The 24,024-nt window shown below is 37.8% G+C and overlaps 1 protein-coding gene across 14 annotated transcripts in view; it reads left to right on the top strand.

Annotated features, from left to right (window-relative positions):
• The window catches only part of HYCC1 (hyccin PI4KA lipid kinase complex subunit 1), a 48,263-nt gene that overhangs the window by 13,640 nt on the left and 10,599 nt on the right, over positions 1 to 24,024 (top strand). For 10 of the 14 annotated variants that reach the window (XM_065051291.1, XM_065051290.1, XM_065051289.1 and 7 more), the window contains 9 exons: positions 9,800 to 9,878; positions 10,621 to 10,722; positions 15,231 to 15,410; positions 17,733 to 17,813; positions 18,245 to 18,360; positions 18,692 to 18,787; positions 21,777 to 21,893; positions 22,645 to 22,732; positions 23,266 to 23,425. In XM_065051291.1, coding sequence (XP_064907363.1) covers positions 9,828 to 9,878; positions 10,621 to 10,722; positions 15,231 to 15,410; positions 17,733 to 17,813; positions 18,245 to 18,360; positions 18,692 to 18,787; positions 21,777 to 21,893; positions 22,645 to 22,732; positions 23,266 to 23,425 — 991 coding nt within the window. In that variant the 5' untranslated portion in view covers positions 9,800 to 9,827. Of the gene's footprint in view, positions 1 to 3,877; positions 3,984 to 9,428; positions 9,504 to 9,799; positions 9,879 to 10,620; positions 10,723 to 15,230; positions 15,411 to 17,732; positions 17,814 to 18,244; positions 18,361 to 18,691; positions 18,788 to 21,776; positions 21,894 to 22,644; positions 22,733 to 23,265; positions 23,426 to 24,024 lie in introns of those variants that run through there. The other 4 variants (XM_065051298.1, XM_065051296.1, XM_065051292.1 and 1 more) reach the window with 2 other exon arrangements.

The raw sequence follows: 24,024 nt of genomic DNA, 5'->3' as shown, positions 1-24,024 counted from the left end.
CTATGATTTTAAAACTTTTTAACAGTTGTCATTCAGGAGGACTTTTCCATTTGATGTGCAGATCTCTCTCACTTGTCATATTCCAAGTGTAAACTGTTCAAGAAGCATATGTGCACAATCCCAGGAAGTCTCGTTTAAATCTATGTCATGGAAAAGTCCATTGACCTCTGACTCTTGGAGGCTGATGTTCCACATTGTGATCCAAAGTGTAAGCTGCAAATAAGGCGGTTGTTTCTGGCAGCAAAGGGGTGGGGTAGGGGAGAATTAGCAAAACTGAAAAATGCCCTTGGCAAGATGAAATTCAAATTAACTGCATTTTCAGTTCCTAAGGTACAGTAACCTTTACAGACCACTGGGAACAAACATGTTTAAAACCATTTTCTTTGTGTAGGTTCACTGCCGTATTGTGAAGAAAACTGCAGTAATGACCATACCAAATCAGACCAGAATTTCTGAAACCTCATTGTCTAACAGTGGTTGTTAATAGAGGCCTAGAAAGGAACTGATAGGGGAAGCTCCAAGAGTGTTCTGGGGGAGTAACTTCTGGCTTTAACTTTCTGAACTGGAAGAAGTGCTTACATATATATAGGGGCTGTGGATGAATTCTTCCATGAATGTACGCAGGCTTCTTTTTACTGTGCTTTTAGGTAAAGTTGACATAGTTGGTCTTGGGACTCAATGCATACTATGCATTGCTTTTGGTAACTCCTTCTCTTTGTTTTGAGCCTCTCACCTATAGTTTCAGCTAATGCTTGTTAGTTCTCTTTTAGAAGGTGCTGAACAGCCATCTCTTGTCATTTTAGGAATTTGCTTGAGCCTCAGTCAGTGGTGCTTGGTGTACTGTAGCTATCTTGTTGACACTGCCTGATTTTACACTGAAGATAGCAATTATCAAAGAATTTTGATACTGAGTCTTTGAGCACTGCTTGCATTGTGTATTTGAATAGAGCATGTGACTGTTTCAGGCTTAACACAATGGGGGTTTTGTTTCTTTGTGCAAGTTTGAAAAATGTCAAGAAGTCAGACCTGAGCTTTGTGGTTTTTGAAACTTGCCAGAACCTGTGGTTTTTGGAGTCCACAGTAGCATTGGTTTCTTTTTCTCAAGAGACCTTGAATGATTTGCTACCCATTACTGCACCTGCAGATATCTGTTTGAACAGGTTAGCTTGACGATAAGTCAAAATTATATAGTAAATGAACAGGTCACTGTATCACTTGAGTGAGTTGTGCATTAACATCAGGAAAATACATTCTCTTCTTTGGCAATTTATTCAATAATATACTTGCCGAGTGCCGTTGACTGTTCTGAGGCTTACCAAAGATTGTGTCATTGTCTCTGAAACAGTTGGGAGAGAAAAGGTTTCAGCAGTGTAAATTTTAAGTATAGACTCTAGGCCTTAAGTGGAATTGATGCATGATGTAGAGCTGATTAAAAAGTTTAATACTAGTACCACGTAAAAGGGTAAGGAAAGTTGAGTCCTAATTGGCCCTTCCCTATTTTATGTATACAAACTACTATAGAATACAAGATCAATGTATACCAGAGACTTGATCTCTTGTGGGTCTAATACGTCCTAACACAATGCCCATAAATTTACTTTGTTTGTCTTCTGGGATGAGTTGACAGATTTGGCTGATAGTTGATAAAAATTTTAATTTTCTGCTCTGTGTTTCCCTTAGGCTAAAAAAATGTTCTTAGCAAATAGTACAAACTTCCAAGCAGATACTTTTCAGATTAGGTAAGGACACAGTATATGTTTTCCACCCTCTTCAAGCAATTCCCAGGGGATGGGACTTGAGCAGTTTTTGGCTCCTGGTTTTGTTTTTTCCAGCTCTGTAACTTCCACTAGCAAATGTGTAATGCTGTGTTTCCAGAAGGTCAGCTCTGCAGAACTGAAGAGTTCATTCTGTGTCCAAGTCCAGCCTCCTTGTACTTAATCCAGATTTCATTTACACACGTGTTTTGTGGATGAATTCTACAAAGGCTGGGTAGCTTTAAAGAATAGGAAAGCCACCTCTTGTGAGAATTTCTTTTTAAAGAACAACCTGTGCATGTGTTCTCTGCTATTTCATTCAAGGCTATGATCTGATATTATTGTATTAAAAATGTCTAGAGTGACAGGTATGAAAAACAGGTATGAAGCCATTTAAGTAGGTAGATCCATTAGTGAGTTTACCAGAGAATACATCTTAATTCATCTTGACTCGCCCTCCACCAGCTCATTGCATAGCAACTTTTTCTCCCCCCTCTATTAAAAACAGTAAGTTCAGTAAGGTCCTGTTGTATTTGTACTGTAATGGAAAACAGAACAGTCTTTGTAGAGACCTTGTACAAGTCTCTTCCAAATGAGACTTGCTTTTGTCAGATAAACTTGCTTGATATCTTATTCCAGTTGTACTAGTCATCTTGGAACAAAGCAAAAGTTGATATCTCCTATGTAATAAGAGTTTTATGATAGTATTAGAATAGAGTAAGATCAATTTACAGCTCTCAGAGGCTACTTATTACTTGGAAACAGATCCAGAGAACAGTCTTACCTCAAGCTATATCAAAATGGATTGCAGACTTTGAGTGGAATGTAAGTTAGTCTTATTTTCCTCTTGTTGCTATTAGAGCTCAAGTTGCATATGTCCTAGCATTCCAATGTTAGGGATTAGTAAGGGCTCTATGGCTTTATGTGTGCTTACTTTAAATAGATGTTCTACTAGGAAAGCTAGTTTGTTAATTATTGTTTAGTATAAATCCTATTTCTTGCTGCTAATCCAAGCTGAGAGTCTTGTGGAAAATACTCCGAAGTGCTCTTAACTCACAGAGCATAAACACACACATAAATTTGCCATGTGTTAGCTGGGCTACAGTAGATATGCATGCTTTCATCAGGTGGCAAGTGTGAAGTAATGTGGTAGGACCTGCAATGAAGGAGTGTCACCTAAAGTTGCTTTATTTCATGTTCAACAGAGATGAGGCAACATGAGTATTACTGAGATCCATCACAATTAATTTTGTGGTATAATTTGAATCTTTGGTACTTTGTCCTCTTTCCTGCAACTGTCTTCCATTAGGACATCCAAATGACTCTGCCTCTTAATTTCACAAAACAGGAAGTGGGCTTGATCCTTATCACAGAGTGATTGGGCTTGAGAGGGACCTCTGGAGGTGATCTAGTCCAACCCACCCGCTAAAGCAGGTTCACCTAGAGTTGAATTTTTGTTGAAATGAGGAGCATGCTGACACTGGAAGCTGCTTGTCAGTTTTAGTTAAAGTATTGTTTAATTTGTGGGGACAAATGCAATTCATTTTTAAAGAAATTCTCAAACTTCACTCATCTGAACTCTTTCCAGGGACTCAAGACCAAGATACCAGGGAAAAAAGTCTATTGAAAGGGAGTTACATGCTGATATACTTTAAAATAAATCTTTATTTTTGGGGGGAAATGCTGTGCAGTGCTTGCTGTATTGTTTGAATTTTCATTACGATTTTGGTATTTATAAAGTACATACTTAATAAAATTTTACAGCTTTTTTTTCAAAGTAGCATACGCTTACTTTATCCGCTTTGTGTTGCTTTAATTCCATAGTAACTGGGGTATCTAATGCTTACGGTGGCCTATATCTTGCAGTTGAATCCACTCAAACTGAGCTATAATTAAGGCATTCTTTTTTAATCCTTTGGGGATTTTCTTTTCTGTAAAATGTTAACAAATGCTATGAATTAGGCCTTATTTTGATCCACTTTGTGTTTAAAAAATCCATTTCAGAGTTACTTTTTGCAAACTTTCTATAGGCTTCAGAAAAAATTGTATTGTTAACTGAAATTTGTTAATTCTTTCTTTAGAACAGTCTCGGGTTTGCTGACTCTCTCCATATATTGTTGCAGACCAAGATAACGTTATTTAGGTAGCAGGAAATGTGGCAATCCTCAGCAAAACAAGAAGTGCCTGCCTGTTTTAACAGATCCCACACACCTGATGTGTGGACTTGAGGTTCGTTTCCTTCTAGGGGGAGATCAATCTAACAGATAATCTTAATCTTTGTCTTCAGGGAAAATAATTATAAAATTAGATTTCTTATTTGTGACACTCAAATGTGTACTGCTGTGGATGCATATGTGCTTGAGGTTAAACAGTGTATTCAGAAGGGTATATACATGTTTTAATACTTGAAGGTAAAATAAGGACAGTCTATTTTCTGTGTTCTCAACTGTTTTAACTCTCAGTGGAATGTCTCTGCTACTTTAAAAATCAATTACCTGCTCAACAAAAACTTCGTCCTGTTTCTTTTAATTCAGCTTTTGGTAGATTTTGTTTCAAAAGTTCATGTTTTTTGAGAAAAAAAAAATAGATACTTGCCTTCAAATATCCTGTCGTAAAAGTTTGAAGTATTGTCCTTAGTCCAATGGATAATGCCAGTCAAGGATGCTCTTATTGTTCATACTGGTCAAATGAATCCTGTGTTCTCTGGGAACCTTTAATCTGAATATAATTCTTGATGGATTGGTAGAAATAGGTGAAAAAATGCATCTCTCTCATAAATGTGGTGTCAATTATGAACTGGAGTATCCAGGACTTCTCCGAACACTTTTAAATTAAGAGTTTCTTGCTTTAAACAGTCAATATTAGCACAGGCATTTGTGCTGTTAATGGGGCGCAGTAGGGAATGGTTACTATTGTCAGCCCTTCGAAAGCATGAAACATTGCTAAGGCCTTTGTCTGCCTTCACAGGAATGAAAGTAGGGCTAGTAGAGTGTGTGATTCTGTAGGAACTGATGAAAGTTGTTGCTTCAGTAATTGTAGTAGGACTAGCCTTTGTGTGGTTAGCACACAGTATTATAGAATAGTTTGGTTTGGAAGGGACCTTAAAGATCATCTATTTCCAACTCCCCTACCATGGACAGGGATACCTTCCACTAGACCAGGTTGCTCAAAGTGCCATCCAGCCTGGCCTTGAACACTTACAGGTATGGGGCATCCACAGCTTCTCTGGGCAGCCTGTTCCAGTGCCTCATCGCCCCTATGGTGGAGAATTTCGTTGTTATATCTGATCTAAATCCCATCCTCTTTCAGTTTTAAGCCATTACCCCTTGTCCTGTCACTACATGCCCTTGTAAAAAGTCCCTCTCCAGGTTTCTTGTAGGTCCCCTTTATGTTGAAAGGCTACTATAAGGCCTCCCTGGAGTCTTTTCTTCTCCAGACTGAACAACTCCAACTCTCTCAGCCTGTCTTCATACCAGGGGTGCTCCAGCCCTCTGATCATCTTTGTGGCCTCCTCTGGACTTGCTCCAACAGGTCCATGTCCTTCTTATGTTGGGGGCCCCAGAGCCGAATGCCGCATTCCAGGTGGGGTCTCACGAGAGCAGAAGGGGAGAATCACCTCCCTTGACCTGCTGGTCACTCTTCTTTTGATGCAGCACAGGATACAGCTGGCTTTCTGGGCTGCAAGAGCAGCATCATTAAAAGCTTCACTTCACAGCAGGGTTTGACACATGACCTATACCATACAGAGGCCGCTAATCTGTATTATCATCATACTTTAGAAACCAGCAGTACTTGTCAGAAAGAGTTGATATTTAGCTAGATGAGTTTCCTTCATTGCAATCCTTCTCATTTCTTTGTAGATACACAAAGTGGATGAGGTTTGAATGGACTTCTGGAGATCATCCAGTTCAAACTTCTTTGCTCAAAGTATTGAAAATTAGAATAAGTTGCTCAGGATCTTGTCCAACTGGGCTTTGAATATCTCCATGGGTGGAGACTTCTCAACCATTCTGGGTAGTCAGTTGCAGTGTTCAATAACCCTTACATGAAATTACATTTAAACCCTTTTTTAGTGTATTTCAGTTTCTGCCTGTTGCCTTTTGTCCTGTCACAGGACATCAGTGGAAAGAACCTGACTCTGTCTTCTTTATTCCTTCCCCTCATGTAATTATCTACATTCATAAAGTCCCTGTGAGCCTTCTCTTCTCCAGGCTTAACAGTTCCAGCCTCTCCTCATGTAAGAGATGCTTCAGTTCATCCATCAGCTTTGTGGCCCTTTCCCAGACTCTCTCCAATATGTCCATGTGTCTGTTTTGCTGGGGAGCCTAGTGCTCCAAATGGGTGTCACCCTGGCTGAGTACAGGGAAGGATCACCTCCCTTGACCTGCTGGTGATCTGGGGCCTGTTGGGCATCTTTGCTGCGAGGCTCTGCGTTGCTGGCTCACGTTCCCCTTGTTCATGAAGACCTCCAGGGCTTTTTCTGCAAAGCTGCTTTCCAGCTGTCTGACCCCTGTGTGTGCTGGTGCCTGGGGGGTTTGTCCCCAGGGGCAGGACTTGGCGCTGGCCTGTAAACTTCCTGAGATTCACGTGTCGGCTCACGTCTTGTGCCTGTATCGACCTTTCCTCTTGGGTTTGTGTTATCTGCAAACGTGCTGAGGATGAGCTCTGTCCTGTCATCCGTCTTCATTAATGAAGATGTTAGATGGTCTTGGCGTGGGTATTGACCCCTGGCATACACCAGTAAGGCCAGGCCTTCCAGCTGGGCTTTGTGCCACTGGTCACAGCCCTTTGAGCCTGGGGACTGAGGCCATGTCCTGTGCTCAGAGGCTTGGGATTCCTGAGGGCTGCCTTTGGTAAAGGCAGCAGTGGGTACCTTGGTCTTTTCCATATCCCCTGTTAGCTGGTCCTCTGCTCCACCCAGCCATGGAGCCCTATTTTCTTCTGTTCTTCCTGTTGCTGATGGTATTTTTGCAAAAGCCTGGGAACCATTTTTGATTGGTGTTGATCCTCCTTGTTTTGATCCTTCTTCCTCTTGGAATCCTGTGCTCTATTATGTGCAGCTATAGCTGCTCCGATCCTCACATCACTGCCCAGTTTTCCATGTTTGTAATTACGATGTTCAGCAGAGTGCCAGCCCTTGTTGGCTCATCAGTAACCACTTTCAGGAATTTAAGATCAGTGCACTCCAAAAACCCTCTGGGTTGCTTCTTACCTGTTGTATTGGCCTTCCAGGAGATATCAGGTTAATTCATGTTGTACATGAGGACCAGGTGCCTGTAAATGTGAGACTTCTTATGTGAATAAGGTCTTGCATATTTTGTCTTGATTGGGTAATAAGTAGCAGACACCTGTCAATGTCATCCATGTTGGTCTTGCCCTCTGATCTGTGACGCATAGGCTCTCAGCTGTTTCATCGTCCATTGCAGGGTAGAGCTCAATACCAGACTGTCCTTACAGAGCCCATATCAAGCCATGGCAGTACTCTGGTTGTGTGAGCTATGCTGTGGTGTCTCGATGATACCATTGAGATTGCAGCCCTGAAATCACACTCAGACCACTAATTTCTCCTGCTCGGTCTCTGTACTGCATGTGTGTGGGTGTATGGGCACTTCACAGAGGCACCCAGTTGTGCTGATTTGCTAGAAAAGGTAAGAGAGCTTCCTCTGTCATGCTGTTCTGCAGGCAGTGCTTTGTTTGCGTGCTTGCATTTGAGGTGGGGAGAAGGGGGGCTGGTTAGCTCCATTACCCTTTGCTTGCCAGCCTGGTCTGTCACTTTCCTCATTTGGCTGTGCGTTATCATCTGCCTCTCCTGATGCTGCTGGTATCCTTCTCACAGAGCTGACCCAATCTCTTCCTGCCAGGAGAAGCCTCTTAGTGGAGCTGCTACATTTTACTGCCTAGGTGTTTACACTCTGCCTAGGTGTTTACTGCTCTTGTTCCCAGAAATTAAATCTAGCCCCGTGTGGCTCATATTTTCTTAGTCCTTCCTTGTTGCCCTTTCATCCTCAGAAAGCTCTGGTCTTTTATGCTTTGTGCAGACTTGCCTATCTTCTTGTGGCTGTAAGAGCAGATTGCCCTACCTGGTTCCCATGGATTCACCTGACCAGGTCATTTATTTAATGATGGTGCTAGTGAGGAGGTATGGAAATCTACAGCTGCTTACACTGTTATTGTATATCAAAGTTATTCAAGAAGTTGCTGGACAGCTTATTCAGTTTTATTCCTTTTGCCATTCATGTCTGAATGTTGGTTTCCTCATAACCTATGCATTGAGAGAGTTTTGTTGGTTTCTCTTTACTTAAAGTCTTACTTGAGTATTTTTTTTCTCCTTGCTTTGGAGGGTTATAGTGAGCTCTCACTATTATCATATGTGCTTCTTCTCCTTTTAAACTTCTTTAGATTCTTTGGATATATTCTACTACAGTCTGGATTTCAGAACAAAATATGTGTTATACAATGCAATTCTTCCTTTCCTCTCTTTTCCTTGTTTGTCTTTCATCAACAAGCTCATACTTTGGTATCAGTATTTCATAACTAATTTTAAACTGGCAAAACAAAACTTGATGGGATATCTCATGTAACTGGACATTTCACTGAGTAAGTGTTATTTTTTTTCCTCAGATGAGTATTTAATCTTGTCATTGTTTGAAATCCATGGTCACAATTTGGGTAAGCTAATGTGTATTTTTGAATAAGGGTATATTAGAAGGGGTGTGGTCAGTAGGTCGAGAGAGGTTCTCCTTCCCCTCTACTCCGCCCTGGTGAGACCGCATCTGGAATATTGTGTCCAGTTCTGGGCCCCTCAGTTCCAGAAGAACAGGGAACTGCTGGAGAGAGTCCAGCGTAGGCAACGAAGATGATTAAGGGAGAGGAGCATCTCCTGTCTGTGGAAAGACTGAGGGAGCTGGGTCTCTGTAGCTTGGAGGAGACAGAGGGGTGACCTTATTAATGTTTATAAATATGTAAAGGGTGAGTGTCAAGAGGATGGAGCCAGGCTCTTCTCAGTGACAACCAATGATAGGACAAGGGGCAATGGGTACAAACTGGAACACAGGAGGTTCCATTTAAATATGAGAAGAAACTTCTTCACAGTGAGGGTGACAGAGCACTGGAACAGGCTGACCAGGGAGGTTGTGGAGTCTCCTACTCTGGAGACATTCAAAACCCGCCTGGACACCTTCCTGTGTAACCTCATCTAGGTGTTCCTGCTCCGGCAGGGGGATTGGACTAGATGATCTTTCGAGGTCCCTTCCAATCCCTAAAATTCTGTGTTTCTGTGATAATTTACCTATGCTTAGGGAATCCCCCACAGCATACTATTTTAAATTTTAGTACTTTTGTATCTTTATGACATGGTGGTCTTTGTTTCAGAATAAGGTGTTCCAAAGGACAGTTGTTTTAAAATGTTTTCTCAAAAACTAAGAGAAATCAGAAATGAGTTTCAAAAGTCACTCTGCTTGTCTCATGTTCAAGTTTTAGTACTGATAACTTACTGTGTCTGAGATTGTGCAGGACGTTGGGCAGGGAGTCTGTCATAGGCTCCATGCTGAGCCAGCAGGCTTGTTGTCTTGCAGTTGCCACGGTGGGGGAGGATTGAAAGATTTTTCCATCAGCCTTTATTCTGTGACCTTTTCCAAGTTAGGAATAGCAGTTGACTAGAAAAAAACCTGAACAGTCATTTCTTTTCAGGGAGTCCATACAGTTTTCTCTCGAGTTCTGTAAGCTGAAAAATAAATTGAAATTGAGAAGGTAATATTTTCTTTTTTCAAAATGCCATTTCTGCAAATCTTTGACTTATTGAGCTTCCCACGCAATACATGTTTGGAATTTATTAAACTGCTGTATGTGAAGACTCCCGTGCTGAATGCTTCCAGCAGCTTGCTTAAGTGAGGTAGAATTAAAGTTCAAAGTAATGTCAGTATGTGAAACGTTAACAAGTAAAAGCATGATAAGATTTTTTAAAATATTCCCAGGAACTTAATTTTCATCATCTGCTTAATGCAGTGGTTACATAGTTTTCACAAACTGTTTACTTATTCTTTCAGGCTGAAGGTTTGGAGCGGATGTTGGAAGATGTTAGCTGTGGATACTGGGACTGTGGAGGAGTGGTTATCAGAGTTCAAGGTAATATACTGTCAGATATTTAGCCCATGGTGTTTGAATCACTGCTGGAGCACTGTGCAACAGTACTCGATAACTGTAGAAAGTGAAGAAAAATAGTAACCTTGGATTTTGCTGAGATTATGTGATATATACAAATGTCTGCTTGGCAGAATTTTTTTTCCTTGTCCTCTTTGGGATTACATACTTTCTGATACAAAGGGTGAAAGTGGGTATCATAGGTGAATGGTCTTGTTGGTTAAAGTATGGACTTGACTATGGGTTTTGCTCCTTGTCTACTTAAATACACTGGAAACGTGTTTTCCTATCTGTATAATGGAGTATGAGCTCCTTTGAAGGACTGCAGATAAGAACTGTTGTAAAAGCTGTGAATAGTGTAATAATTCTAAATGTACAGCTTCCAAAGGGTTGTTAAAAAGATTAGATTTTTACTCTCTTGATTACGGACAGAAAATCTGTTTAGAGGGGTGGTACCTGTGAAACTCTTAGTTTTTATCTGTTTCTCATCCACCGTCATTACATTCTGTATTAAACTGTCTGCAGTGATAGAATGTAGTGTGTCTTCTGGCCATTTTTCTGTCCTGAAAACATGTTGATTTCTGTAGTAAAGATTTCTTTGTGAAACAAGTTTTAGTTTATAGTAAACTGATAAATAATAATATGTAATGGAAAACTGTTGAAATAACAGTTATATATTTAATTATAGAAATTGCTTTTTCTAGTACATGTAATATTTTTATTTCAGACACTGCCAGAAGCATCCATATCCAGCTATGCTACAAACTTGAAAGACAAGAGTGCTTTGATTTCATCTCTTTACAAAGTAATTCAGGAGCCACAGAGTGAAGTGAGTATATCGGATCTCTCACACAAAATGTCTGACATAACACTAGCAGAACAAAATAGGACCTTGCTTGCTAGTTAATTGTGTTCTAACTACGTGAACTACAGAACTACATGAAGCGTCTCCCTCAGAATGTTTGCTCTTAGCAATGACGAACTACCGTGGAAACAATTCATAAGTTTTATAACTAAGCTTGTAGATCATGGGCTTCAGGACTTGAGTATACAATTGAGAAATATGTTAAAGAATGGAAAAGATGTTTGAGACTGACAGAATTTATTTTTTAATTCATTATCACTTGAGTGTGAATCTATAGCTGTCACAAGCTTGTCTATTACAACCCAAGAGAACATGTTCGATAGATTTGCAATACTTTTAAGTTTTTTAGTTTTTATTTTTTGTTTTAAATACATGCAATATAAATATCCACACACAGTGGATGTACCCTTGCTGAAATGATGAGAAAAACCTGATGGAAGGAGGCAGGTTTGTTCTGTACCTGTGTAAGGAATGTTTCCATACCACATAGCTAAACACTTTAAAACAAATGCAGTCGAGTTTGGAGCATACTGAGCTCTTTTTAGTTGTCTTGTTAACTGTATCATCTCATTTCATACCATCCACCAAACTTTTGTGTATTCTTTTAAAATTGCGCCAAGTCCTTAATTCCTTCTGTGAAAAGACCCAGCATAAGGAACCTTTCCAAAATTTGAGATGATGCCAGTAGTGGTCAGAGGATAAAATACTTACAGTATATACATTTTTAGAGAGAATGCTGATTGAGAAACTCCCAAGTTGTACAGCAAAGAAGAAATGTAATTTTACTTTGCTGCTCAGAAAGGCGTTCTGAGTCATTCCAACTACTGAGTCAAGCCTGTCTAGTCTACAAAATGTGTATCAACATGTAAATTAATCTGGTGAGTCTCCTTTTTGATAACCAAATTGATACTTTTGTATGTTCATCAATTTCTTACTGCTTTTGGCTATCACTAGGTTTCTCATGGAAATTAGTAGCAGCAACTTCTGCTTGAAAAGGTTGTTGGGATAATTCTGGGAGCAAAGTATTGAAGATTTCCCTGTTAATGAGACTTTGATTTGAAATGAAAAGCCAGTGCTGATGTGGAGTGTTTGCTCCCTTGGGAGAACAGTCCCAAAATTGTTATTTGGACTGTTCTCCAAGTACCTGGCACTTTGTGGAAAGGACTACTTGGAGCTTTCCATGTTGTAAAAATAGTTATAAACTAGCAGTTAAAAGGTCAAGTAACTGTTCAACTTTTTGAGATATATTAGCTGCGTTGTGTAATGACAAGTTGCTTTACAGTGTAGGATATATGCTGTCCTTTCTTATGTATATAAAGCAAAGGAAAAGGATTAATGCGTGAACAGTACAAATACTGCTGAGACTGAAAACAGACAAACAGCCCCATCTGTACACCTTTAAATCTATGTATTTCTAATATAATAATTATCTGTACCTTAACATCATGGTTAATCTTGTTTTGGGGGATGGATGTGTTCTTTTTTTAAACATTTGAAAAGTAACCATATGTATTTGCATCTGTGACTGCATTTTCTACTGGTTCATATTTGCTTTTCATATGTTGTTTTTTTTTTTTTTTGTTTTGTTTATTTGCTTTGCCAAAAATTTAATAATAAATTTGTGAGATAAATGAGGCACTCGTTTGTTATAGCAAAGAAATACCCAATTTATAGAAGCTTTGTTAGTTACTTTTGAGGTTCCTAGGCCACTGATAGGTGAAAAATGTCACTCAGTACAAGGAGAGTCTTCAGTAGACTAAAGGATTTAAGGACATTTGACTCATGAGTGCAATCGTAAAAAAAAAATAAATTCTGAGGTTTGTTTCTTCACAGATTCAAGAGGTTTTGCTTTCTACCTAAAGCACTATTGCTGTCCTTGTAGATAGTAGCCATGCAGGCATTTGCATTAGGAAATAGAAAGTGTTTGGAGTGTCTAACACATTTGGATGCAGCTTAAAAGGAAGAGGGATGAAATTGCTTGAAATTTCTCCTGTTCCAGCATCAAATATTGTTTCAGTCTAGACACCATTTTAGAACTGGTATAGTGTAAAACAATATCTTGAAACAGCAACAATCATTAGTGCTTTTTGATATTAGGTTGTAGCATGTGGTGGCATTTTGAGGAAGAAAATCTGGTTTTGTACTGATTACGCATTTAAATGTGCTAATATGAAGCTGTCTCGACTGAGATAACGATGTGAACGTGGATACCTGTCATAGCTATTTATGTGCCTTTTAAAGTTCAAGCACATCATTCTGAACTGATACTTCATTAAAGGGAGCGTGCAAATTATGTGAAATATGTAAGCTGAAGATGGCAAGTACTTGTGCTTATGGTAAAGTTTTCTAGAATGCTCTTCCATATTTTGCTCTTAAAATTGATGATGAGCTTAGCTTTGCGTGATTTATTTTTTGCATTTACTGTAGATTTTTTCACAAGTCGTTCCCAAAAAGAAGCTCTATATGTTAGAAGCTAAAAGTTCCTCTTCGTATGGATGGATCAGATTGTCCCAAATTATTTGTTAAAAAGAACTAAAACCTTCTAAGATCCTTTGGGTTCAGAAGTAACTTTGCTGGGTAGGAAATTTTGACTCAACTTTGTTTATATTCGGGAGGAAAAACTTGAGAAAGCAAGCAGATTATTTTCTGTCGTGCTCTTCTGGTGATGTTGCCTCCTTTGCTGCAATAAAGGGAAGAAATATAGAAGAGCGGGTTTCTTAGCTTTTTCAAAGCTTGCTCTGTTAAAAAACTGAAGGTGTAACCCAGAGAAATGGCCGAACAACTGAGCATTGTGGTTAAAATAAAATGGAAATTGTGATCTGCATGTTACTGGCAGTAAATTAGACATCTATATTCCAGTTTTTAAGGATTTTCAGAAAGGTGTTGAGTAATACTTTGCTTTCTGAACTGAAGTGCAGTGGCAATTCTAATGGTTATGGTATCTTTTCTCAGTGTAGTCTCTAAAATGCATGTCTGGCTGGTTTGGACTCCATCATTTTCAGGTAGAAACTTTTGGGGATTTTGTGCAGGACTACATTTCAGTGAAGGTCTGTTACTAGCCTGAACATTCCTGGTTTTGAAATGAATTTAGAGTCTGTTTCTGTGAGTGATGTAGACGAACTGTTAGGATGTTAAATCTAGGAGGTAAGGAACCAGGTAGCAATATCAGTCCTTTAGGTATGTTACCTTTGAATCCTGTCTTTCAGAGACTTGCAGTTGGAGAATATGTCATTTTATGTAATGCTTTTTTCATATACTAGCTGGAGCTGATAAAATGAATCCTAAACAGCCGGAATCTCAGATTTCATTTTTAAAGTTCGCTAATACAAATGCATCAGCGGCCTTGATTCTTTTTCAGGGTGTAGTTTCTTAGATTATAGGCTCCTCCTATTTGTTATTATTTGCAAATACATTATTTAGAAGGTTTAATTAAAAATCCCTCTTTTTCCTTCCCCACCCCATTTTTTATTTTAGAATAAATTATTTTATAGTTCCAAACTCTTAGCAATTGTTTGCTGCCAAAAAGTATTTTTGAGTCTATACTTCTGAGTTTTTACTTGGAAGTTCATTGTCCAGTTCAGCTGGCTTTGAAAGTGTCTACTGGTTTTGATGGCATTTTCCACTTGGGTTAGGAAATCTCCTATCTAGGGTGACAAAAGAAAAATATAACTTCCATATATTCACACATGATGGTTTACACTATGTTTTGTCCTCTGGCAGAATAGGTGGTAGCGCAAGAATGTACATTAAATCCAGAAACACAGTGCAGGCTGACTGTTTGTTTTTAAGATTTTTTCTTTTTAAACTTATTCTAGCTCAATGTATTACTTCCAGTTCAATGTATTACTTCCATTTGTATCAGCTTAACAAGTTTGATTATAAGATTACTCTTGAGGCTTCCCATTTCTGTCTCAAACCTATAAATCCACTGAAGTTTCTAGATTTTAATGAGAGTGGAAAAGTGAACTAATTCTGCTGTATCTAAGTTATTGTAGTACTTTGAATTTGAGTTATTGTAGTACTTTGAATTTGAGTGTTATGCATCTCTTCTCAGTGGGTAGAAGCTTCCAGCAATTTGTGTGTACACTGTTGGAGCTCTAGAATAGCAAGACCTTTTGTTCAGGTACTTTTCCTGTATATTAGAGGTATTGAAGGCATGGTATGAGGTGTGGTGATAACAAGTATCCTCTATTTATGCCTGAAAGGCTGGAGGATATGAATAAAAATGGCTAAAAGGAGCTATTGGAATTCTTTCTTCACATGGGATGGCAGGATCTTATTTTATCATCTGAAAGTACATTACAAGGGATGAGAAGTGTGTAAGGTGACTTGGGCAGTTATTGCATCAGGAACTCTCTAATAGCTAAAATGTAATATTTATCAGTGTACAGTTTTGTCCAAAGGATAGATCCATGCAAAGTTGCACTTTCTTGTAATGTCTTATTCATTCACAACCGTAATTTGTATTTCAGCTACTGGAGCCCGTTTGCCATCAGCTCTTTGAGTTCTATCGCAGTGGTGAGCAACAATTACTACGGTTTACGCTGCAGTTTCTGCCGGAGTTGATGTGGTGCTATCTTTCTGTCTCGGCCAGCAGAGATTTGCAGAGCAGTGGATGCATAGAGGCTCTTCTCCTAGGAGTTTATAACTTGGTTTGTATTTGCGTGTAATTATTCAGACCTAAAAATATTACTGTGCTTTTGGGGGATACTGCAGAGTATTTTACTGAGGAATAATTAACAATTTTGTTTCAGAATTGAAATGGATTGAATATCTCAGTTTTGAGTCTTCAAATTAATGTCCTTGTCAGAAATCTGCAACTTGAACTTTTATTCTTTTGTTTTGGTGAATATTTCCTCTGCTCTTCTTGTGGTTCCTGGAAAGTGTTAATGCATTAATGGCTGAGGGAAGCAAAGGAGTCCTCTTTTTTTTTTTGTTACTTAATTTTTGGCATGGTGATTAAACTTATGTTCTGCTTGAGAACTTTTAGTGATACTACTTTTGAAGTGATTGCCCGTATTTTCTGGGGAGTTTTGACTATCTTGACTAGAAAACACAAAAAATCAGTTTCAACAAATTCTTAGTACTCAATTGCTGAACAGATTGCTTAGCTTTGAGAAATTAAAGGTCTCATTTTGTAATAACCTTCACATCTTTCTCATATTTTGTATGAAAAGATACTGTTTGTTACTAAATTATTGCTTGAAGGGCAGAATTATGAAGGAACTTTTAAGAGCACCATATTTTAATTATTACAGCAAAATGCACTTAGTCTTTTTATGGCTATTATAAAAAGCTTAGAGTTATTATGTCTTTGAGGCTTCTCTTCAATGTAGTTTTTATGTTCTGGATACTTTAGGAAGGCTTTTTGGGAAGTGAAACAATGATGAGCTTCAAGTCTCCTCTTCCCAGCATGAAAATTTGGAGAAGGCTGCTCCCCATCCTTCTTCTAAAAATAATCGTAGATGTCTTTACTAAGCAAGTGAAAACATTTATTCACCCAGGATTCTGTGTAAAAAGACTTGAGCTCTTATATTCAACTCTTTTTTTTAGGCAGAGTACATGTTTCATGTGCTTTCTTTGTGCTTAGTTGTATCTGAGAAAAAAAAAAAAACATTCCTGGAAAGCATGTGGTATATCTTATGCCTTAAGTCAATTCACTCCTTTGTTTCCATGATGAAGTGATCTTAAACAGGTGATGGATATGGCTGTAATCACTTGTCTTTCTCCTAGAAGAGATTACAGTTAAGTTTGAAACCAGTCCAGTCATATCTTCTCCTAGGTATGAACAGTTTCTTACTCAGTTAGTAACACAGCCATCCATCTCCAGCTGCTTGAAGTTGTAAGAATTTTACAGCAAGCTTCTATAGGAAGCTGTAGATCAATCTGATTTTGGAAACATTTATTCCACACCCCACCCCACCTCCCAATAAATGCTTTATTCTAAATAATGCAGTGTTACTGATGCTGACTTCTTCCCCTCTGTTGATGTTGTATACAATTTGTAACTCAAACAAATAAGATCAGAGAATCACAGAATGTTAGGGATTGGAAGGGACCTACGATGGTACTGTTCTTCAGTATATAATGTTGAAAAGGTAGTAGGTGACCTGCTTAGATACTTATTTTCTCTTAAACTATCTACTTTATGTTTTCAAAACCAAGAGTTTTAATAATTCCTATGCGAAGTTAGTCCTTCAGCCTTCCAAGGTGAAGAAATTAGGAGACACTGAAGTTCCTCTCTAATCTCTACCTTTGGATATATGAAATCTGCTGCTGAAATTTTGGGAAAAATCATCTCTCATGTGTGGTGTTGGTTATTGCTCAGGTCTGCTTTGGAACTTGTGAAGTTTTTTTTATTTGAAGTACTTCAGTGCACTCTGCCAAATTACTGCTATGGTGGTATCTTACAGGAAAGTAGCTTCTCTAAAGCTTTGAAACCATGCTTCTTTTAGCGCTCTCTAAGTATGGAATTATCAAACGTGGACTTTTGCACATACCATGATGTCTGCTACTATCAAACCATGTGAGGCTGCAGTCATTCCAGAGCTATAATATTTCCAAAACAAATTACTTGTAGACTCATTACCTGATGTGTAAATAGTTTTCAGAGCAGAATTACTGAGCATTAACCTTCACAATTGGTAAATGGTGTATAATTTTAAAAAGGTAGCACTGTTAAAACATACTGAGATTTCTAGTTATTGGCTCTAAGGTGGACTATGTAGGTAAACGCATGTGCCCTTTACTAAGTCATTTGAATAGTTTTCATAAACAAAGCAAATGCACTATGACAGAAAGCAAACGCAGAGATAATTTCTAGCTTGTAGTATGGATTGCCATGGTATCCCTATCTGTCCCGATAACAATTTGTTTTATTTTTTATCCATTCAGCCCTATCTAGCATTATAACATTTTTGAATGTCTGGTTTATGTGGTACAGTGTAACCATTGGTATCTTCTGGCTTTTTCAGGAGATAGTTAACAAAGAGGGACACAGCAAAGTGCTGAGTTTCACAATTCCATCTTTGTCCAAACCTTCAGTCTATCATGAAGTAAGTGGCTTCTACAACGTAAAGCTCTTACTGATTGAAAAAGGCAGTGTGCTCTGGGGGGCTGTTTTTTAAGAATAAAAATGAAAATTAGTTTTAACGTGTTGCATAATTACATAGCAACATTCTTCTTAGTCTTCTGAGGACTACTAACTGGTCTCTGTGACCTCTTCAAGACTGAACAGTCATAACTTCATAACATCCATGCACCATGTGTGTGTGTGGTGGTGGTGGTGTTTTTTCCCTGTTCTGAAGCCATATACCTTAGCTGGTGTAAAATAACTTTTCAAATCTAAGACAGCTAAGTAGTCAGATAACCTTAAGCCCATTGAAAATTTATGTACAAATATGGTGATGCTGATCATTGTCTATTTTCACTTGCTTTTTAGCAAAACTTCAGGTGGACATGTTTTGAATGACCCTTTTTCTTTTAGCCTTCCAGCATTGGCTCCATGGCTCTCACCGAAGGAGCTCTGTCACAGCATGGTTTGTCCAGGGTTGTGTACAGTGGGCCTCATCCTCAGAGGGAGATGTTAACAGCACAGAACAGGTGAAATTGTATCATAGGATTTTGCTTGAGAATCACTAATGAATCGTGACTGCTTGTAATTTTTAATATAGTTACAGACTGAACGTGGTTAAGGGTATGCTTTTGTTTTGTGGTGTTTTGTTTTTAAACACATGTAAGTATAGATGCAGAAAGACTAGCAGTGAATATTACTACATGAAGAAAAGCTTTGCAGAACCAAACTACTCAATCGTCAATTTTATTGCAATAAAATCCCCAATCTCTTCAAATATCTCTTGAAAATTTATATGTAAACTTTTCTTTTAGAAAATAAAATTGGTAATGTAATTCTAACGTTTCTTGTAAATCCCAGGTTTGAAGTGCTGACATTCCTCCTGCTCTGTTACAATGCTGCCTTAAGCTACATGCCTGCAGTTTCTCTTCAGTCCTTGTGTCAAATTTGTTCAAGGTAATATATGTAGGTTGATTACACTTAAAATAGCATTTTCAACTTGAAATGCGATCATTTTTAACTTTTTTTTCAGAAGTGTTTACAGCTGTGTTATTTGCTTTTAAAGTATCTCATATAACTTTGGGTTGAGATCTCAAAATGGGAAGCAATGACCTGGCAGCACTGGTAAGTGGAAAAGTCAAATCAAGGGAACTGTTTTTAATCAAGGTAGTTGTAGGAGTTTTAACGAAATAAAATCAGAAAGGTATTCAAAAATCGTGGTAAATTTTGCGTTGCAAGCTTACTAAATACATTTGGATGCTGTGCAAGTTGAAACTTTCTTGAAATTATAGCAGATCTTGAGACTAGAAATACATTTGTTCTTACGGATACTTGTGTTTCCAAACCCTGCTGTTATTTAAACAAACAAACAAACCAAACCCAAACAAACAAACAAAAAGCCAACCCACAAACAAACAAAAAAACAAACCAGTGTTCAAGGAGTGTTCAGTTTAGGTTTCCTTGAAAGATCTGTGTGAAAGCAATCTACAATGAATGTGCATTCTTCTAGCAAGTCTAATTCAATTGTTATGACTTTTCTAAAGAAGCAAAAGCTTCTAGTACTTATTTACAAACATGAATTGTAAATGTGACAACTGCAGCACAAAATAGTTTGTGCTGATCTCAAGTGTTGTAAATACAGATTTTTTTGCATTTGGATATCACCAGTTACTAAGTCTCTTTTCATAAGAATATTATCTTACTATGATGTAAAGTGAAGCAGTTCTGTTGATGTCATTTTGGCCTTTTTAGAGGAAGTGACTCAGGTTACAGTAGGGCTTTTTAAAACCAATCAATACTGACATTAATAGAGCGTCTGTATTAAGGTCCTTTCTATATAACTGTCAGTGTTAACTGATCACATTCCTACTGTGAGTTCACTATTTCCCCCCCAAAATACTTACTGTATGCCTATACAGTAACATCTAGTGAATGCATAAGTATATACATCAGCATAAAAATGAGCTGATTAGATTTTTTTTTTTTAATGTAAATTGGCATTTTTGTTTAAACTGGCCACTTCCATGCTGCTGCCTCCACTCCTCAGGCTTTGCATAACACTGAAATACTTACTATTTTAGTGGATCATAAGTGTTTGAGCCAAACCTTTGGTAGAAATTATGGACTATCTGTGACCTGAAGTATTGCCCAAGTTGCATAATAATAGCCTCTTCTGGGGGATAAAGAGGAGGAAAATGGGATGAGATTTTTGTGAGGGACTTCTTCAGCCTGTTTAATTTCAGTAATTGGCTCATGTGGTTTAGGACTACGTAAGAGTCGGAAAACCAGCATTCATGCTTTAACTTTTACCATGTATGGGCAAAATGAAATATGAAAGGATGAACTCATTTGGTTCCAATATCTTAAGCATATTTAACAGAAGAGTCAATTTAATACACTTAACTGGAAGTAAGATTTGTTTTAGCTAGCTGTGGGTATACTTTGCAGGTGCACTCTATGTATTTTTAAGATAAAATTTTATTTGTTTTCTGGTTTCTAAAAATTTAGTTTTAAGCTGTTTGAATAGTAGACACACAAATTGCAATATAATCTGAAGTAATGTATTTCTAACAAAAATAAAATTGGAGTTTAAATTCTGAGTGAATAATCAAAGAGTACTTAGTCTCTGCTTCTGGCCAACAACACTATCAAATTTAAGGGAAAACTTGCAGTTAGTTACAAATTAATGTTTGGCTACTTTTAAAAATAAAAATTCAAAACTAAGCAAAATAATTTTTTTGTTTTAGAAATATTTTTTGAATTGTTGAATTCAATAATTTAAATCCTTGTTTAAGCCAGACTGAGAAGTTTGTATTTAGCTTTGTAAACTTCTGTAAGAATTTTAACTAAATACTGATGCTTAGAGCAGCTGTTGACCAACTCTGTGAAGTGGCAGCGCAAGCCCGGGATTTGTGGAATTACTTTCAATGCCAGATGAGAGCATAGAGAGTATTTATCCTATACCTATAGGTATCTTAACCTCATGAAGTTTAACAAGGCCAAGTGCAAGATCCTGCACCTGCATTGGGGCAGTCCCTGATATCAGTACCTTTTGTTTTTGTTGTTTGATCTGTTTGGGTTTTTAAATAGCCAAAGCAGAAAAATGAGTTGCAGGATAGAGGAGAAGAGGAAAAAAGTGCAGTAAGTTAGTATTAATAAAAAAGTCTGCTGAAATACCTTATTACAGATGTAACTTGAACAGTACTGCAGTACAATCTTAACTCATTCTTTTTCTGGAAAAAATATATTTCATAATAGTTTTACAAGATCTCTGGTATTGAAGCTGAAGAATTGAAATTTTCTGAGACTTAAACCTTCTAACTTGTGTTTTGGAGAAGGAAATACTTTGATTCATGTCGTTAAAGGTCATTGCAGAATTCCAGTAGTAGCCAATGAATTGAATATTTAACTACCCAATATCTTTGATTTCCAGAATGTGATGACTGCAGAATCTAATGTGGAATTTGGTTCAGAACTAAATTCTAAAGCTGACTTTTTCTGGATTTTGGATTGGTTTTATGAATGTGACACTTCCGGTCTCTGCTTGAAAACTTGTATGCAGCTTCCGTGTTATATGCAGCGATACTGATGCTTCTGTCTGTAATATTAATAGTTGCTATTCTGCTTTATTTCCTTAAATACCATTCACTTTTCTTTTGGTCTGTTCTGCAGCAAATGTGTGGAATCAGAATTACTTTTACTGGCACTTTTCTTTCAGGTTCCACTGTGGTATAAATGTGACAGGAATGTTTAAGATGCCTCTGTTTTGAAGGATTTGAACTCTGCCAGTAGAGGGCATACCCTCCTTCCACAATGAGTGTTTCAGCACAGGGTTGCTGATGGGGTCTGTTGGGGTTAAAATGTGTACTGAACACCAAGCTTTGTACTGTCCTGTACAGAGGTGGTTCTGCATTGTTTGCTAATGACAAATGCTTGATTTCTTTAGAATTTGTGTCTGTGGATATCCTCGCCAACAAGTGAGAAAGTACAAGGGAGTCAACAGTAGGATTCCAGTTTCATCTGAATTCATGGTGCAAATGCTAACAGGGATTTATTATGCCTTGTAAGTTGTTTGTTTGTTTGTTTGTTTGTTTTAATATGCATACAAAATAAGAGAAATGTCAGCTTGATTTTTCACACTCATTTAGGGATGCTACCTTTGAAATGTTATATTTTCTAGTGGGCAGATGCTGTGTCTAGCAATCAGGTCCTCAGGAAGAGAAAATAGTTCTGCAGCTAGTTGAAGTTACCTATTTAATATTGGAGAAGGAGGGCTAGAACAGCACTTAATAGGTATAACAGCTAATGTAAAAAATCTTTCAAAAAACCCTCTTCCAACCATTGCTGGTTTTTTGCATGCTCAGTTTTGACATCAGTCTTCTTAAGGAAAAAGGATTTTCTCATTTTTTCTGTGAAATGCTGATGTCATCTACCTTTGATAGTCATGTCAATGTATGAACCTCTCTTTTTAACTGAAATAATTAAGAGACTAGTAACACAGGAATATTCAAAAAGCGGAGTCATATTAAAACAATCCTGTTTGAATTTCAGAATATTTCATGACTACCTGGTCAATAACTAGTTGCATAATTTTTAAACTGCTTAGAGTGGCAAATGAAAATAAAATTTGTCTCCATAGATGCTATTTCAGAACAGGTTATCTAAATAGCAGACTTAGTGCTAATGGGCACAAGTAGTTCCACTCCTCTAAATTATGCTCTCAAGGAATACCCAAATCCGTGAAGGTTATGTAACCAAGAAGGCTCATCTGTTGATCTAGATACTTATTATTATGTATATATTTACCTTTGTAGTTATAATGGAGAATGGGATCTGGCTCGTAAAGCTATGGATGACATTTTGTATAGAGCACAGCTGGAACTGTATCCAGAACCTCTGCTGGTAGGTGTTATATTTCATCATTTTTTGAGTAGAATTTTTAGTCTAGGAAATCCTTCCTGCCAACGTGCATGATGCAGCATCATACCAGGAACCCGAATCCCATGGAGTCTATGTGGCCGTGCTTGTGCGAATAGCTAGATCTGCAAGTCTACACATGCACATGGAGATACTTTCAACGTACCTCATTATTTTGGCGTCTTCCCTAGTGAACAGCCTATCTTCAATAGAACAATTCTAAGACTTGAAAGCATAGATGATAGTGCAGATGCACTCTGCAGTTCATGTTAAGTGATAGCACAACTTTAAACTGGAAACTGTTTAAAACACAGTGGCGCATACTGAAAGTAACTTCGTTCTGAGAGGTAATTGCAACCAGCCTTCTTTATAACCCATGTAAAACGTTAGGGTGCTTTTTGACCTTAAACTGGAAATGTACACAGTATTCTTCTTGGAGCAATAAGAATCCCCTGTCAGAATTCTTGTAAAATTTGGATTTTCATGTTAAGAACTTAACTGCATCTTTTCTGTTCTAGGTTGCTAATGCAATAAAAGCTTCACTGCCTCAGGGTGCCATGAAATCTAGTAAAGAAGGTACAAGGTGCATTCAAGTTGAAATTACACCTACTTCATCCAGAATATCAAGAAATGCTGTTACTAGCATGTCTATCCGAGGGCATAGGTGGAAAAGGCATGGTAAGAAACCCATTTTGCATTGAATTCTCAGGTTTTTACATGTGTTTATTATTGAGAATTGTCCTATTGCACATCTTCATTGTCAGTAAACAAGCGGCAGTTTGGAGGTTATTTTCTTATCTGGTGAATGAGAATCTTAATGCAGTTCAGATGAAGTATATTCTTTATTTCCTTAATCATGTTAACAACCAAAACAAACAAACAAACCCACAAAATGTTTTTGTTAAAGGTAGCTGTGCAAAGTTGTAGATTCTTTAAAGAGGCCAATATTCCTGTTTTCTTCTGAAAAGCAGTGTGTAGTACCTGAAACAAAGGAAATATTTAACAACTTTACTGCAGAGCCTCATCTGTCTTAAATTACTTAAATAAAAATAGGTTTTAAGAGTAGAGGAATAAATTATTATGTTTTGGTGTCATGGTATAAGCCCGGTCAGCAACTAAGCACTGCACAGCCGTTTACTTGCTCGCCTGCCAGAGGGATGGGGGAATCAGAAGAGTAAAAGTTAAGAACTTGTGGGCTGAGATAAGAACAGTTTAATAGGTAAAGCAAAAGCCACGCACACAAGCAAAGCAAAACAAGGGATTCCTTCACTGCTTCC

This window comes from Columba livia, chromosome 2 (assembly GCF_036013475.1).
Source record: "Columba livia isolate bColLiv1 breed racing homer chromosome 2, bColLiv1.pat.W.v2, whole genome shotgun sequence".
Taxonomy (NCBI): domain Eukaryota; kingdom Metazoa; phylum Chordata; class Aves; order Columbiformes; family Columbidae; genus Columba; species Columba livia.
Note: the sequence above shows the minus strand (reverse complement) of the source record. Positions and strands in the feature narration are given on the sequence as shown.